Raw genomic sequence first — 17,944 nt, 5'->3', positions numbered from 1 at the left:
GTGTCGAATCGTATTTGTGTCGTGTCATGTCGTGTCGTATTTGTGTGTGTATCCTGCTGTTGTTTTAAAAGAAAATGCATTTACTTTGGTAGTCTAGGGGGTTCTAGGACTTTGGGGACTGGACTTTGTGCCTTCCCCCACAGTGGGAATCACTGTGGGGGGATGTTTTGGTGTTTAATTTCTTTATGAATACTGTGTTGTATTTTTATTAGTGTGCTGCAAGGACATCAGAATTTCCCCTGAATAAGGGGATTAATAAAGTAATCAATCAATCAATCAATCAATCAATCAATCAATCTTTGCACATCTCACTTTTTCTCTTTCTTGCCTTTTCTCCTTTCTTTTCTTCCAACTAAAGCCAAGCAGTTAAAATTGAAGCTGTCCAACAACTGTATAATTTTATACGCCGTTGGTTCTATTTTTGTACATTTGCTTCTAATACATTTTAAAAAATAATATATTTTTTTAATGTTTTAACAAAAATAAATGTAATCAATTATTGTGACAATACCAAACAAACAATAATACACAATCACCCAATTATCTAAACAAGTATTCCTAAATGTTACACTATTCAACAACTGCATTACAATCCTTATCAAGGAGGCATCGTGTGTGTTGGGTGGTAGCGGGGGGACCGGAACCCGGAACGGGGGAACCGGGCGCTGCCGGACCCGGCGGCGGCGGACAGTTTCCGGTGAAGATGGCGGCGCCCGGAGCGGGAGGGAGGAGGCGGCCGCTGCTCGCTGTGTGGATCCTGGCGCTGGTCGTGGTGGCGGCGGCGCTGGTCCCGGCCACCCGCGGCGCCTCTGCCTCGGAGGAAGCGCAGGTAGGGAGCGCGGCGCCGGCGGGTCCACGAGCCGCCGAATAAACCCGCTGGGTTTGGGATCGTTGCCGGGGCCGCAGGAAACGGGGAGCCCGGAATTAATTTACCCGCGGACCGGCCTCCCCGGTCATCTGGACCCTCCCCCTCCCCCCCCCACGTCCCCTCCTCCAACCTCGACCCCCCCCACCAACCATCCTCTCCCCCTTCAACCCCTCAACCTCCACCCTAACTTCTCCCCAATCTCTCCCCCCAACTTCTCCTCTCCCCAATTTCATTTCCCTCCCAACCCCAACCTCTCCCCACCTCCCTTCCAATCTCCCCATCTCCAACTTCTCCGCTCCATCTCTTTCACCCCAACCTCCACCCCCCCCCCCAACTTCTCTCTCCCAACCTCTCTCTCCCCCAACTTCTCCCCAATCTCTCCCCCCAGCTTCTCCCCTCCCCAATTTCATTTCCCTCCCAACCTCAACCTCTCTCCCCCCCCCCGAATCTCTTCTGGACCCCCCCCTCCCCAACACGCCCCCCCCCCCCCTCCCTCCAACCAACCCAATCTCCCCCTCCTCTCTCCCCCCCACACACCTCCCAACCCATTTTCGCCCACCCAAATCTCTCTCTCCCAACCCCAACCCCTCTCTCCCACCCCAAAACCTCTGCCCCCCCCCAAACTCTCTGCCCCCCCAACTCCAACCTCTGCCTCTCGCCTCTCTGAACCCCACACCCTCCCCCGATTCCCCACCCCCACCCCCTGATTCATCCCCTCCCCCTCTGATGCCACTTTTCCCTCTGGGACCCACCACCTCGGCGAAACTTTCCTTTGTCCCACTGGAACCTACAGTTCCCCATCCTGCTGAGACCCCCCCCTCCCCGCTGAGACACCCCCAACTCTATATGGAAAAACACTTTGGTGGCCTTAATTGAACCAAACATCTTATCCAGCTGGAACACTCGCTGCTCAAATTAGTGCCATGAAATATTCAGCGTTGGTTTTGGGAGGGGGGCTGAGGTGGTCCCGCTGGCGTGATGGCGATGCCTTCCTGCAGGAATGAACTGGAAACTCAGCTTGATTTTTCTTTTTCTTTCTTTGCTCATGACTCTGGTGTGGGACTTGAACCTATAACCTCATGCCTTCAATGAAATTGTCATCAGCCGCACAGGGACCACCGAGTTAATTGGGGTTGGGAGGGAAATGAAACATACCAGAAGGAAACGAGTGATATATTTTTCTGGCAGCGGGTTACTACGATCTGAGACGCATTGTTTGCAGGAGTGATGGAAGTTGCTTCAGTGACAATTTTCAGCAGGGGATTAAGAAAAGTTAAAGTGACACAGACACGACAGGTTAAGAGGTCTTTTGTGCTCTGATTCTACGAGGACAATCTGTATGCACGCTGCTTTCTCTTGGAGAAGGATTGTGTCGTGCAGAAGCCAGCTGCCAAATGAGGTGACATGTTTTGTGCGGAGCAGAGTGTAATTACACAGACTGACGGGCAATTTTTCAAAACTCTTTTTCATTTGACATGTATGTTTTGTGTTTTTTTTTAATTTACACTTGCGCTGATGAAAGGTTCCATTGGAACATAATCATTCACTTTTCATTGCAGGAGAGAGGAGGAGGGCTCTTATCATTATGTACAGATTCAATCTATATTTATCCCATGCTGAAGATAGACACAAAATGTTGGAGTAACTCAGCACGTCAGGCAGAACCTCTGGAAAAAGGAATAGATTACGTTTTGTGTCGTGACCCTTCTTTAGACTGTGACTTTCAGTCTGACGAAGGGTCTCAACCCGAACCTCCTGGTCTGAAGAAGGGTCCCGAGCCGAAATGTCACCTATCCATGTTCTCCAGAGATTTCTTTAAATTTATTTATTTATTTATTAAAAAAAAAAAAAAAAAATTGGCAATGCAACAGGCTTTCATTGGAAATTCAGCACAAATGCAAGCCTAACATGGGCAACAGGACCTCGACATTCTACTTCAGCTTCTTCTTGGGGCGCAGGTTGTTTGTGTGGCCACACTTGGTTTTACGGCAGTTGGATGCAGGCGGGCATAGCACTTGCGACAGATCATCTTGTCACAGTTGTATTTCTGAGCAAGGACTCGGAGACTGGGGTCCAGGGCACCTCCCCTCAGACGCAGCACCAGATGCAGAGTGGACTCTTTCTGGATATTGTAGTCAGACAGAGTACGGCCATCCTCCAGCTGCTTGCCAGCGAAGATCAATCGCTGCTGATCCGGAGGGATCTCTTCCTTGTCCTGTATTTTGGCCTTCACATTCTCGATGGTGTCACTTGGTTCCACCTCAAGGGTGATCGTTTTCCCAGTGAGGGTCTTCACAAAAATCTGCATCTTTTCCGCTCGGCAGCCGCTCCGACACAGAGCGAGAGGCCCGTCGCCGTCAGCGGAAGTCGTGTTGGCCATGTTCTCCAGAGATGCTGCCTGACTCTCTGAGTTACTCCAGCATCTTGTGTTTATCTTTGGTGTAAACTCTCATCTGCAGTTCCTTCATACACATTTAAACCATGCTGAGTCTGCTCTGGGAATATTTGGGGAAATTTTATTTATAAACGTGTTTTATCGAGAGAGAGAGAGAGATAAGAGTGTTTTATTGTCATATGTCCCAGGTAGAACAATGAAATTCATTACTTGCAGCAGCACAACAGAATATGTAAACATAGTACAATATAATAAACAAGAAAGGAAAAAAAAGTTAATATGTACACACACACTCTCAAATACACATATATAGATCATATATATATAAATAAACACGCACATATACGTACACACAAAAAACAAACTATAATAGTGCAATAGTAACAGTAATAGTCTATTGTAGTCCAGAGCTTATTTGCGGTTGTAGTGTTTAATAGCCTGGGTAGACAAAATTGCTGGAGAAACTCAGCGGGTGAGGCAGCATCTATGGAGCGAAGGAAATAGGCAATGTTTTGGGCCGAAAACCTTCTTCAGATTGAATCATTCTGAAGAAGGGTTTCGGCCCGAAACGTTGCCTATTTCCTTCGCTCCATAGAAGCTGCCGCACCCGCTGAGTTTCTCCAGCAATTTTGTCTACCTTCGAGTTTCCAGCATCTGCAGTTCCTTCTTGAACATGTTTAATAGCCTGATGGCTGCAGGGAAGAAGCTGCTCCTGACACTGGATGTTACATTTTCAGGCTTCTATACCTTCTTTCCGATGGCAGGGATGAAATGAGTGTGTGGCCAGGATGGTGTGGGTCTCTGATGATGTTGGCTGCCTTTTTAAGGCAGCGACTCCGGTAAATCCCTTCGCTGGTGGGGAGGTCAGAGCCGGTGATGGACGGGGCAGTGTTCGCAACTTTTTGCACATCTGCATTTGGACTATTCGATGATGCAGTTTAGCATACGATATAGAGCAGTACAGCACCTGAACAGGTCCATCGGCTCACAATGTCTGTGCCAAACATGATAAACTAATGTCTCTGCCTGCACGCGATCCAGATCCCTCCTTTCCCTGCATATATCTATGTGTCTCTTTGAAAGCTTCTTTAAATACCACCATCATATCTGCCTCCACCGTCGCCCCTGGCAACACATTCCAGGCACCCACCACCCACTGTTAAAAATCAACTTGCCCCACTCTTCTTTCAACTTTGCCCCTCTCACCTTAGAGAGCTTTTCCCTTTGATCTTTGACATTTCCACCCTGCGGGGAAAAAGGTTGTGTCTGATCTGATCTATGCCCCCTCATAATTTTATATATCTCAACCAGCATGTTGTTTGCTCAGTTTCTAACAAATACTATTTCTAGCTGTGCAGGAAGCAACTGCAGATGCTGGTTTACATCGGAGATAGACACAAAATGCTGGAGTAACTCAGCGGGACAGGCAGCATCTCTGGCTGTTGAGGGAATGTTTGAAGATACATTGCAGATGAAGCTTTGCTCTGCATTTAACCTGAGCCGGAGACAATTTAGCTCTTACTGTTCCAACTTGAATGTGGCCTGATCTGTGCCTGCTTGGGTGCCTGTGGTGTGGAGAAAAAATCATTTTGTATCTAATCCATGCTATATCTATCCTGGAGATATTTGCAGCTGATATATTTGTCAGCCAAAAGTGAATCAATATCATTCTGCCTGACCCGCTGAGTTACTCCAGCTTTCCGCTCTGGCTGTTAACTTACTGCCGGAGAACCCATGCACATTTAATTCAGCTCAGAAATACAGCATGGAGACAAGCCCTTCAGCCCACCAAGTCCACCATTGATCACCCACTCACACTATGTTCTATGTTATCCCACTTTCTTATCCATTCCCTACACGCCAGGGGCAAATCTATAGAGAGCCAATTAATCTGCAAACCCGCACATCTCTGGGATGTGGGAGGAAACCGGAGCATCCGGAGGAAACCCACACGGTCGCAGGGAGAACGTACAAACTCCAAAGATAGACACAACAGGCTGGAGTAACTCGGCGTGTCAGGCAGCATCCCTGGAGAAAAGGATCAGGTGACATTTGGGGCCCAGTGCGTACGAACTCCACACAGACAGCAACTGAGGACGGGATGGAACATAGAAACATAGAAATTAGGTGCAGGAGTAGGCCATTCGGCCCTTCGAGCCTGCACCGCCATTTAATATGATCATGGCTGATCATCCAACTCAGTATCCCGTACCTGCCTTCTCTCCATACCCTCTGATCCCCTTAGCCACAAGGGCCACATCTAACTCCCTCTTAAATATAGCCAATGAACTGGCCTCGACTACCCTCTGTGGCAGAGAGTTCCAGAGATTCACCACTCTCTGTGTGAAAAAAATTGTCATCTCGGTTTTAAAGGATTTTCCCCTTATCCTTAAGCTGTGACCCCTTGTCCTGGACTTCCCCAACATCGGGAGCAATCTTCCTGCATCTAGCCTGTCCAACCCCTTAAGAATTTTATAAGTTTCTATAAGATCCCCTCTCAATCTCCTAAATTCTAGAGAGTATAAACCAAGTCTATCCAGTCTTTCTTCATAAGACAGTCCTGACATCCCAGGAATCAGTCTGGTGAACCTTCTCTGCACTCCCTCTATGGCAATAATGTCCTTCCTCAGATTTGGAGACCAAAACTGTACGCAATACTCCAGGTGTGGTCTCACCAAGACCCTGTACAACTGCAGTAGAACCTCCCTGCTCCTATACTCAAATCCTTTTGCTATGAAAGCTAACATACCATTCACTTTCTTCACTGCCTGCTGCACCTGCATGCCTACTTTCAATGACTGGTGTACCATGACACCCAGGTCTCGCTGCATCTCCCCTTTTCCTAGTCGGCCACCATTTAGATAATAGTCTGCTTTCCTGTTTTTGCCACCAAAATGGATAACCTCACATTTATCCACATTATACTGCATCTGCCAAACATTTGCCCACTCACCCAGCCTATCCAAGTCACCTTGCAGTCTCCTAGCATCCTCCTCACAGCTAACACTGCCCCCCAGCTTAGTGTCATCCGCAAACTTGGAGATATTGCCTTCAATTCCCTCATCCAGATCATTAATATATATTGTAAATAGCTGGGGTCCCAGCACTGAGCCTTGCGGTACCCCACTAGTCACTGCCTGCCATTGTGAAAAGAACCCGTTTACTCCTACTCTTTGCTTCCTGTTTGCCAGCCAGTTCTCTATCCACATCAATACTGAACCCCCAATGCCGTGTGCTTTAAGTTTGAATATTAATCTCTTAAGTGGGACCTTGTCGAAAGCCTTCTGGAAGTCCAGATACACCACATCCACTGGTTCTCCCCTATCCACGCTACTAGTTACATCCTCGAAAAATTCTATAAGATTCGTCAGACATGATTTACCTTTTGTAAATCCATGCTGACTTTGTCCAATGATTTCACCACTTTCCAAATGTGCTGCTATCCCATCTTTAATAACTGACTCTAGCAGTTTCCCCACTACCGATGTTAGACTAACTGGTCTGTAATTCCCCGTTTTCTATCTCCCTCCCTTCTTAAAAAGTGGGGTTACGTTTGCTACCCGCCAATCCTCAGGAACTACTCCAGAATCTAAAGAATTTTGAAAGATTATTACTAATGCATCCACTATTTCTGGAGCTACTTCCTTAAGTACTCTGGGATGCAGCCTATCTGGCCCTGGGGATTTATCGGCCTTTAATCCATTCAATTTACCCAACACCACTTCCCGGCTAACCTGGATTTCACTCAATTCCTCCAACTCCTTTCACCCGCGGTCCCCTGCTATTTCCGGCAGATTATTTATGTCTTCCTTAGTGAAGACGGAACCAAAGTAGTTATTCAATTGGTCCGCCATATCCTTGTTCCCCATGATCAACTCACCTGTTTCTGACTGCAAGGGACCTACATTTGTTTTAACTAATCTCTTTCTTTTCACATATCTATAAAAACTTTTGCAGTCAGTTTTTATGTTCCCTGCCAGTTTTCTTTCATAATCTATTTTTCCTTTCCTAATTAAGCCCTTTGTCCTCCTCTGCTGGTCTCTGAATTTCCCCCAGTCCCGGAACTCTGGTGCCGTGAGGCAGCAACTCTACCAGCTGTGCCACTGTGATGCCTGAGTGACTGAATGGAATCAGCTTGAAATGAAATAAATGAATTGTAAAGGAGATAGCTGAATATTGAAGAAGACCTCATGAAAATTCTACAATGACGTCCGCAGATTGCAGAGGTCACAAAATGGGTGAACAGGGTGACATTTAGCACACTGATTGTGAGGGAGTATTCAATGTTCCCTTCTCATTAGCCCAACCTAATTCCAAGATTGGTTAGCATGTAACAAAAGGTTTTAACTGTACCTCTGTACACGTGGCAATAAACTAAAAACTGAGACTGAAGATAGGCACGAAATGCTGGAGTAACTCTGCGGGACAGGCAGCATCTCTGGAGAGAAGGAAAGGGCAACATATCGGTTCGAGACCCTTCTCCAGACCCGAGACATGACACAAAACATCACCCCGTTCCTTCTCTCCAGAGATGCTGCCTGTCCCGCTGAGTCACTCCAGCATTTTGTGTCTATGGTGTAAACCAGTATCTGCAGTTCCTTCCAATACAACTGAAGATATCCTTTGATGGTGGAGCTCCAGGGATGTGGGACACGATGAAAAGTGTTTTAAAAATAAATCACTTGTTAAAGAATGTAGTTCCTGAGGTATTTTACAAACAAGCCTAATTGGATTTGTGTAAGAGGTTGAAGCGAGGTGTGATAATTATTGGAGAGAGAGCCCAGCTGGCTGGAGTTAATCAAATTGCCACAATATTAATGAGGCAGCGGATCACAAGAGAAATCAACCCCCTCCTGAAATTAAACTCTGAATCCCACGCCTTGGGAATGGACGGCGCATGGAGAAGAATAGCTGCAGTGACCCTCATTTATTTAAAGTTACATTTTGTTGGATGAAAATGGTGGCTTTATTGAGGTTGTAAATCAAAGATTTAGATGTTATGATTTGTCTGTTGATTCATGTTCACAAGTTATAGGAGCAGATTTAGGTCATTCAGCCATATCGGGTCTGCTCCACCATTCGATCATGGCTGATATATCTTTCCCTATCAACCTCATTCCCCTGCTTTCACCCCATAACCCCTGACACTCGTACTAATCAAGAATCTGTCAAGCTCTGCCTTAAAAATATCCCAAAATACCCAATGACTTGGCTGCCGCAGCCTTCGGGGGCAATTAATTCGACAAATGCACCACCTTCTGACTAAAGTACTTCCTCATCGTCTCCTTCCTAAAAGAATGTCCTTTTATTCTGAGGCGGTGACAGCGCGTTCCAGCCACTCACAACCCTCTGTAAAACAAAAACCTGTACAGAATTGTATTTGTAATGGAGATGAGAATATTTCCTAATACGACTTTACTTCTTGTTTTATACAGGTTCGAGCAAAACAGTTCTTCAGAAGTGGTCACACCAACAACTGGGCTGTGCTGGTGAGTTTGCATAAACTACTGAAAAATGTTGTGTTTCTGAAGCCGTCAGCAGAGTCTCCGCTAATGCCTGGGAGCGTTATACTTGTTTCCAGCTTTTCCATAGTCATACAGCGTGGATACAGGTCCTTCGGCCCAACTTGTCCACGCCACCCAACATGTCCCATCTAGACTAGTCCCACCTGCCTGCGTTTGGCCCAAATTCCTCTAAACCTATCCTATCCATGTACATTTAAAGAATGAGAGGGGGCTCATTGAAACATACGGAATAGTGAAAGGCTTGGATAGAGTGGATGTGGAGAGGATGTTTCCACTAAATGTTTCTTAAACCTTGTGATAGTACCTGCCTCAACCACCTCCTCCGGCAGATCGTGCCACACACCCACCACCCTTTATGTCAAAAAAGGTTGCCTTTCAGGTTCCTATTAAATCTTTCCCCTATCTTACATTAAACCGTAACATTATAACTTCAGGTAGCCCTTGCTCTCTCTCATAATTTCCCCTCCCCCCCCCCCCTTTCCCAGTTCTCCCACTAGTCCCACTGTCTCCACTTACGTTGTCCTACCCCCACCCCTGACATCAGTTTGAAGAATGGTCTCGACTGGAAACATCGCCAATTCCTTCTCTCCATAGATGCTGCCTCACCCGCTGAGTTACTCCAGCATTTTGTGTCTACCTTACATTATACCGATGTCCTCTGATTCTTGATTCCCCTACTCTGCGTAATAGACTCTGTGCATTGACCCTATCTATTCCTCTCGTGATCTTCAGAGAATAATAGAATGTTGTTAATGTTCAAGTCTGTTGCTGGCCTCATCCCACTCTATCTCAATAAGTTTATCCGACCCAAATCCTTCTGAAAATCCAATCCCTGATTTCTTTTGTGCCACCTGTAAGGGTTTTCCTTTACATGAGGCACAAGAGTTTGCAGATGCTGGAATCTTGAGCAAAACACCGACTGCTGGAGGAACTCAGCGGGCCAGGTGTTGAGGGGGAATTTCTTTAGTCAGAGGGTGGTGAATCTGTGGAATTCTTTGCCACAGAAGGCTGTGGAGGCCAAGTCAGTGGATATTTTTAAGACGGAGTTTGACGGATTCTTGATTAGTACGGGCGTCAGGGGTTACGGGGAGAAGGCAGGAGAATGTGGTTGAGAGGGGAAGATAGATCAGCCATGATTGAATGGCAAAGTGGACTTGATGGGCCGAATGGCCTAATTCTGCTCTTAGAACCTATGAACATGAGGTAGCATCCGTGGAGGGAAAGGGCAGACGATGTTTTGGGTTGGGACCGTCCTTCAGATAAATGAAGTAGAGAGGAGAATACATTTGGATAATAAAGGAATGAGAATGATACCAGCCTAATGGGGGCCAATGGGATTAGATTAGATAGAAATATATCACAGTAAGCATCAATGAGGTTAGCTGTGAGGGTTTGTTCCTGTGCTGTATGTGTCTATGATTGTTGGTAAAGATAGATGCCATCTTCACTCGATATTGAAGATATATTAGGATATGTCCTTCCTAATTTGAGGAAGGACATCTTTGTGATTGAGGCAGTGCAGCATAGGTTCACGAGATTGATCCCTGGGATGGCGGGACTGCCATATGAGGAAAGATTGAAAAGACTAGGCTTGTATTCACTGGAGTTTAGAAGGATGAGGGGGATCTTATAGAAACATATAAAATTATAAAAGGACTGGACAAGCTAGATGCCGGAAAAATGTTCCCAATATTGGGCGAGTCCAGAACCAAGGGCCACAGTCTTAGAATAAAGGGGAGGTCATTTAAGACTGAGGTGAGAAAAAACTTTTTCACCCAGAGAGTTGTGGATTTGTGGACTTCCCTGCCACAGAGGGCAGTGGAGGCCAAATCACTGGATGGATTTAAGAGAGTTAGATAGAACTCTAGGGGCTAGTGGAGTCAAGGGATATGGGGGGAAGGCAGGCACAGGTTATTGATTGGTGACGATCAGCCATGATCACAATGAATGGCGGTGCTGGCTCGAAGAGCCGAATGGCCTCCTCCTGCACCTATTTTCTATATTTTTTCTATGTTTCGATTATGAATGAATGAATTAATAAGTTTATGAATGTTTATTGGCCAAGTATGTACACATACAAGGAATTTGCCTTGGTGCTCTGCTCGCAAGGAACAACACGGCATACAGTAACAATTAAGAATGACACATAAAACATTAAACATTAATTATAGCTTTCACAGACGACACAAACGAACAAACACGTACAGAACAGCAAGGAGCCGTACACCTTCCGGCAGCCATCGTCAGTGCCAGCCGGAATTAGAGCAAGCAGATGCTAATATTATGTGGAAGTTCCCATTTTTGTCCTTGATAATAATAATAATAATAATGGATGGGATTTATATAGCGCCTTTCTAATACTCAAGGCGCTTTACATCGCATTATTCATTCACTCTTCAGTCACACTCGGTGGTGGTAAACTACTTCTGTAGCCATAGCTGCCCTGGGGCAGACTGACGGAAGCGTGGCTGCCAATCTGCGCCTACGGCCCCTCCGACCACCACCAATCACTCACACACATTCACACACATTCACACACAGGCAAAGGTGGGTGAAGTGTCTTGCCCAAGGACACAACGACAGTATGCACTCCAAGCTCCACCCCTTCCTTTTAGTATTTAATACCTGTGCAAGCTCTTCAAACACATGGCAAAGTGTGGACTCGAGCATCAGTAAATACTCCCAGATCAGACGTGGCTCGGCGTCTTGCTGCGTGCAGCTCTCTCAACCAAGACAGTAGTCTCAGAATCAAAATGGTGGAAGCCAACAAGCCGAGTTGGTCTGTTGTCTGCCCAGCTAGATTAATCACAATGTCACTTGAGATGGACCATTTCATCGATGAGAAGAGACTGGATAGGCCGGGCTTGTTTTCCTTGGAGCAGAGGAAAGTGGGGTCAGACGGGATCTGAAAATATTATGAGAGACACAGAAAAGTATTTCTTCCTTGGTGTGCAAGAGGCTAAGGGGTGATCTAGCAGAGTTGTATAAGATCATGAGGGGAATAGATAGGGTTAATATCTTTTACCCAGGGTAGGGGAATCTACAACCATGAGACGTTTATGGTGAGAGTGGGAACCTTTGACACCCTTAGCCGTAACCTTAGACACCCTTACTAATCAAGAACCCATCAATCTCTGCTTTAAAAATAACCAATGACGGCCTCCACAGTCGTTTGTGGCAATGAATTCCACAGATTCACCACCATCTGACTAAAGAAATCCCTCCTCATCTCCATTCTAAAGGGAACATCCTTTTATTCTGAGCAGTGCCCTCGAATTCTAGACACTCCCATGACTGGAAATATCCTTTCCACATTTTACTCCATCTAGGCCTATCGTTTCAATAGAGTCTATTCCCCCTTATCCTTTTAAACTCCAGTGACTTCAGGCCCAGAGCCATCAAATGCTCACTCCTAGCAGAAGGGCATGTATCTCCGTTCTATAACCTTAAGACTAGTCTACATGGTTGAGTGCATGAAGTCCCTGCTGATGGTTCTGCTGTCTGAAAACAGGATCGCTACAGTACAGTTTGTATTGCATCGTCAGTAGCTGTTCGATACCCTGCCGCTCCTGTTAATTGCTGTGCTCCTCTGATTCTTGCTCCAAGGTGTGTACATCCCGATTCTGGTTCAACTATCGCCATGTTGCCAACACCCTGTCGGTTTATAGGAGTGTCAAGAGACTGGGGATACCGGACAGGTAAGCTGCACTCCCTCTCAATCTGGAGTCTTGTTGTCCGAAAGATTTTCTGAAAAGCTGTGATTTTTTTTTTTACACTGTAATTGCATACAGCAGTCACGTTCGCTGGTGGTCTCTGGCGAGTCTCCTTCATGGTCGCGAGGAGTTCCCGCATTCTGGGAACTAGTCGCGGCCTCAGTATGGTCGCCGCAGTTTTTTCAACATGTTGAAAAGATTTCTGCGACCAAACATTGGTCGCCATGGAGAAAATCGATAATCCTGTAGTCGTAGGTGCAGTTGTAGTGGGGTCGCCATGTAGTTATAGGTAGTTGAGGTAGTCGTGGGTAGTTTTAGTTAATCGCCTTTGCTGTCATTTTCATTGGCTCATTAGGGGGAAAAAAACATAAGCAGAAGTTTTCAGAACCAAGGGTAACCGACCGGCAATGTTAAATGTCCGCCGAACTTCACAGCTGTGTATCTCTGGCTTATTAAAAGTTGTCTGGCTTCATAAAAAGTTGTCTCCACTCCTTCTCCCCTTCCCCCTCTTTTAAAGGACTTACCGTACGCTGTGCTAGCCGTCTAAATCACAGCGCCAACCTTCCTGTTCATCGCGTTGTGTGTCTGTATCACCTTGGCTTTGCTCCGTGCGAATTTCAGACAGCGCTCCCCCCCGCTTGCCCTGGCCTCCGCGATGTGTTTGTGTCTGTTCCACTCTGACAGTCGCCGTTCCAGTTCCTGGTTTTTCAGGCGACTGCCAGCAACTTGACAGTCGCCGGCAGTCCACTGAAAAATTGCCTAAGTGGGACAGGCCCATAATTGCATACTGCAGTCCAGCGTTGTATTGTTTTTATTTTCACCACGTGCATTCAGAAAGTATTTCAGACCCCTTCACTTTTTTCCACATTTTGTTACGTTACAGCCTTATTTTAATATGGATTAAATTATTTTCTTTAATCATCAATCTGTACACTATACCCCAGAATGAAGAAGCGAAAACAGGTGAGCAATCGGGGGGGATGACCAAGAACCCGATGGTCACTCTATCGGAGCTCCAGTGTTCCTCTGTGGAGATGGGAGAACCTTCCAGAAGGACAACTATATCTGCAGCACTCCACCAATCAGGCCTTTATGGTAGAGTGGCCAGACGGAAGCCACTCCTCAGTAAAAGGCACGTGACAGCTCGCTTGGAGTTTGTTAAAAGGCATGAGAAACAAGACTCTCTGATCTGATGAAACCAAGATTGAACTCTTTGGCCTGAATGCCAAGTGTCACATCTGGAGGAAACCAGGCACCGCTCATCACATGGCCAATACCATATCTACGGTGAAGCATGGTGGTGGCAGCATCATGCTGTAGGGATGTTTTTCAGCGGCAGGAACTGGGAGACTAGTCAGGATCGAGGGAAAGATGAATGGAGCAAAGTACAGAGAGATCCTTGATGAAAACCTGCTCCAGAGCGTTCTGGACCTCAGACTGGGGCGGAGGTTCACCTTCCAACATGCAACGACCCTAAGCACACAGCCAAGACAAGTCTGTGAATGTCCTTGAGTGGCCCAGCCAGAGTCCGGACTTGAACCCGATCGAACATCTCTGGAGGGACCTGAAAATAGCTGTGCATCGACGCTCTCCATCCTACCTGACAGAGCTTGAGAGAATCTGCAGAGAAGAATGGGTAATATTAACCAAATACAGTTGTGCCAAGCTTGTAGCGTCATACCCAAGAAGTCTTGAAGCTGTAACCGCTGCCAAAGGTGCCTCAACAAAGTACTGAATAAAGGGTCTGAATACTTATGTAAATGTGATATTTCAATTATTTGTTTTTAATTACTTTGCAAACATTTCTAAACACCTGTTTTTGCTTTTTTATTATGGGGTATTGTGTATAGATTGATGATTAAAAAAAAAGAATTTAATCCATTTTAGAATAAGGCTGTAACGTAACAAAATGTGGAAAAAGTGAAGGGGTCTGAATGCATTGTACACAGTACTTGATTTAATTGAAGCGAAAAAGAGACTTGTTTTTATCTGAGAGTTTATGTGGAATAGGAATCTTCCTAAAATTCTTTGTCACAAACAACGTAGTTATGGAAACTGTAATATAGCTCGTTCTAAGCTTCCCCCCCGATCTACTTTCAGTCAAAAATCACTGAGTCAAGCATCTAAACTTTATTTTGACAAAACACAGTTACAGTTCCACTACTGTACCTAACCACCGCGGGAGCAGTCTTTAGTAGGTCCCCGAACCTTGAGGGGTTGAACCACGTGGGGGTGGTCTCTTTACAGTCCAATAACAGATATCGATTAACCCCGTACATGACAGACATTTCCCTAGCCCAATAATACAGTGACTAATACAATGTATTCAAACAGTTCTTCTCAAAGGAAACGAACATCGCAACATGTGCCTCGATATGCAAGAAAACCAGACAAGGCTCAATACTTAATCCAATCAACATCTAGCAAAGTAAAGGGCCTGTCATACTTGGGCGTCATTTGCGCGTCCCGCAGATGGCGCGCGAAGATTTTGTACATCCCAAAATCCTGGGGCGCCGCGCGCGACCGCGCGTCACTGCCTACGTCACCATGCGCACGTAATGCGCACCATGCGCGCGTCGTGACGCGTATATTATGTCGCGTAAATTACGAGCAAATGACGCCCAAGTGGGACAGGCCCTTAAAGCTTTGCAACATTATATACAATGTGTATGTCTGGTTTGCATTCATCCAATCCATTCCATGCAATTTGCACCTAATTGTCAGGATCTGCAGATGTTTCCATTCTCTTCCTGCAGCTCTTATCCTTCTGAATTTTGTAGTCGGCAGGGCAATTCTCTGCATATCGCCAACTTGATCTAGGCTCTAGACAAACTGGCACCATTCTGCAGCTTGTCCTATTTCTACAGAAGGCACTTTTAAATTGACCAATTTTAGTGTCCTGGCCTCTCCAATTTGGCCAAAATTAACAAAACCAGCCACTGTTTAATATAGGTAATGTGACAGGGATACAGCACGGAAACAGGCCCTTTGGCCCACCATGTCCGTGCCGACCGGCGATCACCCTGTACACTAGCACTATCCCAACCACTTGGGACCATGTACAGGTTTATCAAAGCCAATTAAACTACAAACCTGTACGTCTTTGTTGTGTGAGAGGAAACCGGAGCACCCCAGAACAAACTCACACGGAGAACGTACAAACTCCACATAGATAGCACCCGAAGAGTAAAGATCAAACCCGGGCCTCTGGCGCTGTAAGGCAGCAACTCTACTGCTGCGCCACTGAACCGCCCAAGTTGATGTGTGCATCGCAGTTAACCATGAACTGGTGTCAGTAAAATGACCAGATCTGTTCTATGGATGTTGGCGGGGAACTTGGAGCCTGGAGCTTCGAGCTTCATAGAACTGCGCAGGACAGGCCCTTCGGCCCACAATGTCCATGCTGAACACGATCCCAAGATAAACTACTCTCATGTGAGTGCCACTGTTGAGACCCTGAGCACTGTGCCCTGCCCGTTACACCGTTCTTGTGCCCTCGTTCATCACCTCTCCTTTTTGTTTTCTCTTTCGGGCTATACAGCTTTATCGGCTCTTTTTCTCTATTTTTTTCACGAACTAACAATATCATTACTTTATATCATATTCTCTTTCTCTCTATTTCTTTCTTTTCTTACTTTTTTTTTACTATTACATTTAAAATAAGAAGTTGTACATGAAAAGTAATATGTTATGCATGTCTTATTATTGTACACTACTTCTAATTGTTTAGAAGCTGGTGCTATGTCTTTGCCGCAGTGTCTACAGTGACAAATAGTGGAGCAGTTCTCTCTAATTGGAATTCAATCTTTTATTAATGGGGACTTGATATGATGGCTCTTGCACTGGGCTGTGCTCTGCACAATGTAGCAGATGCTGTGAAATGAGGCTTGGACCATTGTACCTGCATTTCACTTGTATAATAGTTATTTCCACGACAGCTGACCATACCAATGCATCAGAGTTATAGAGCGATACGATGCGGAAACAGGCCCTTCAACCCAACTGACCCAAATCTACCAACATGTCCCACCTACACTAGTCCCACCTGCCTGCGTTTGGCCCTTATCCCCCTAAACCTGTCCTAACTGTTTCTTAAACGTTGCGATAGTCCCTGCCTCAACTACCTCCTCTGGCGGCTTGTTCCAGACACACACCACCCTTTGTGTGAAAAAGTTGCCCCTCAGATTCCTATTAAACCCTCCCCTTTCACCTTAAACCTATGTCCTCTGGTTCTCGATTCCCCTTCACTCTGCGTCTACATTGCTGCAATGTTGAGCGGCTCGGAGCGATGTGCGAACCAGAGGTGAAGATATTAGGCCAAGGAGATTTACAGTAGAGGCGTATTTTGTTCCTATTTTTGAGACCATCAGCTACAGGCAGCTAGAGATAGATTCTTTCAATCACTTCCCTCTGGAAGGCGACTCCGGACTGTCAAAGCTGCCACACCCAGACATAAAAACATTTTGTTTCCACGAGTAGTAGCTCTACTCAATAACCAAAAATCTGTAGCCTCCTTTTGCTCTGGTATTTTATTTAATTCACATATTTAATCAATAATGTTTTATTATGAATGTTTAATGTTTTATGTGTCACTGTATGTCATGTTGTCACTTGTGGGCGGAGCACCAAGGCAAATTCCCTGTATGTGAATACTTGTGCAATAAACGTATTCATTCACATTGAACGTGTTCCGTTCCAGCCACATTGTGCTGATGCTGGCGGATGACATGGCGTGCAACCCGCGGAACCCCAAACCTGCCACCATCTTCAGTCACAGGAACATGGAGCTGAACGTGTATGGAGACAGCGTGGAGGTGGACTACCGAGGCTATGAGGTCAGAGAGCCCATTGCATTGCGACGCGTGTGGTTTAGTTTAGCGGGCGGCATGGTGGCACAGCGGTAGAGTTGTTTCCTTGCAGCACCAACGATCCAGGTTCCATCCTGACTACGGGTGCACACAAAAAGCAGGAGTAACTCAGCGGGTGAGGCAGCATCTCCAGAGAGAAGGAATGGGCGACGTTTCCGGTCGTGACCCTGCTTCAGACTGACGCAGTTTGTACGTTCTTCCCGTGACCGCGTGGGCTTTCTATGGGAGCTCCGGTCTCCTCCCACACTCCAACAACATACAGGTTTGTAAGCTAATTGGCTTCGGTATAAATTGTAAATTGTCCCTAGTGTGTGTGTGTGTGTGTGGGATATGTTAATGTGCAGGGGTCACTGGTCCGCGCGGACTCAGTGGGCCGAAGGGCCTGTTTCCCCACCGTATCGCTAAACTAAAGATACAGCACGGAAACAGGACAGCACCTGGAAGGAAATGTCCAGACTCCAGTTTTGGCTTTCCACAGATTGCTGCCTGGAGTTCAGCTTAAATAGCGATTTGAGAGAGGACAAGCAGTAACTGCCTCGCAGCTTGGTTGGGAAGCTCCACCCAAGACCGCTGGA

General features: G+C 46.2%; 1 protein-coding gene and 1 pseudogene across 2 annotated transcripts in view; one reads left to right on the top strand and one right to left on the bottom strand.

The window, feature by feature from the left end:
• The first annotated feature begins 680 nt into the window (after nucleotides 1-680).
• The window catches only part of pigk (phosphatidylinositol glycan anchor biosynthesis class K), a 117,509-nt gene continuing 100,245 nt past the window's right edge, over nucleotides 681-17,944 (top strand). Inside the window, exons 1-4 of one of the 2 annotated variants that reach the window (XM_033029030.1) lie at nucleotides 681-829; nucleotides 8,699-8,752; nucleotides 12,395-12,486; nucleotides 17,201-17,336. In XM_033029030.1, coding sequence (XP_032884921.1) covers nucleotides 704-829; nucleotides 8,699-8,752; nucleotides 12,395-12,486; nucleotides 17,201-17,336 — 408 coding nt within the window. In that variant the 5' untranslated portion in view covers nucleotides 681-703. The remainder of the gene's footprint in view (nucleotides 830-8,698; nucleotides 8,753-12,394; nucleotides 12,487-17,200; nucleotides 17,337-17,944) is intronic. The other variant, XM_033029031.1, reaches the window with a different exon arrangement.
• LOC116978033 lies at nucleotides 2,728-3,248 on the bottom strand (annotated as a pseudogene).

Source organism: Amblyraja radiata, chromosome 10, assembly GCF_010909765.2.
Source record: "Amblyraja radiata isolate CabotCenter1 chromosome 10, sAmbRad1.1.pri, whole genome shotgun sequence".
In the NCBI taxonomy this organism is placed as follows: Eukaryota; Metazoa; Chordata; class Chondrichthyes; order Rajiformes; family Rajidae; genus Amblyraja; species Amblyraja radiata.
The sequence above is the reverse complement of the archived record's forward strand: the minus strand, read 5'-3'. Positions and strand labels throughout refer to the sequence as shown.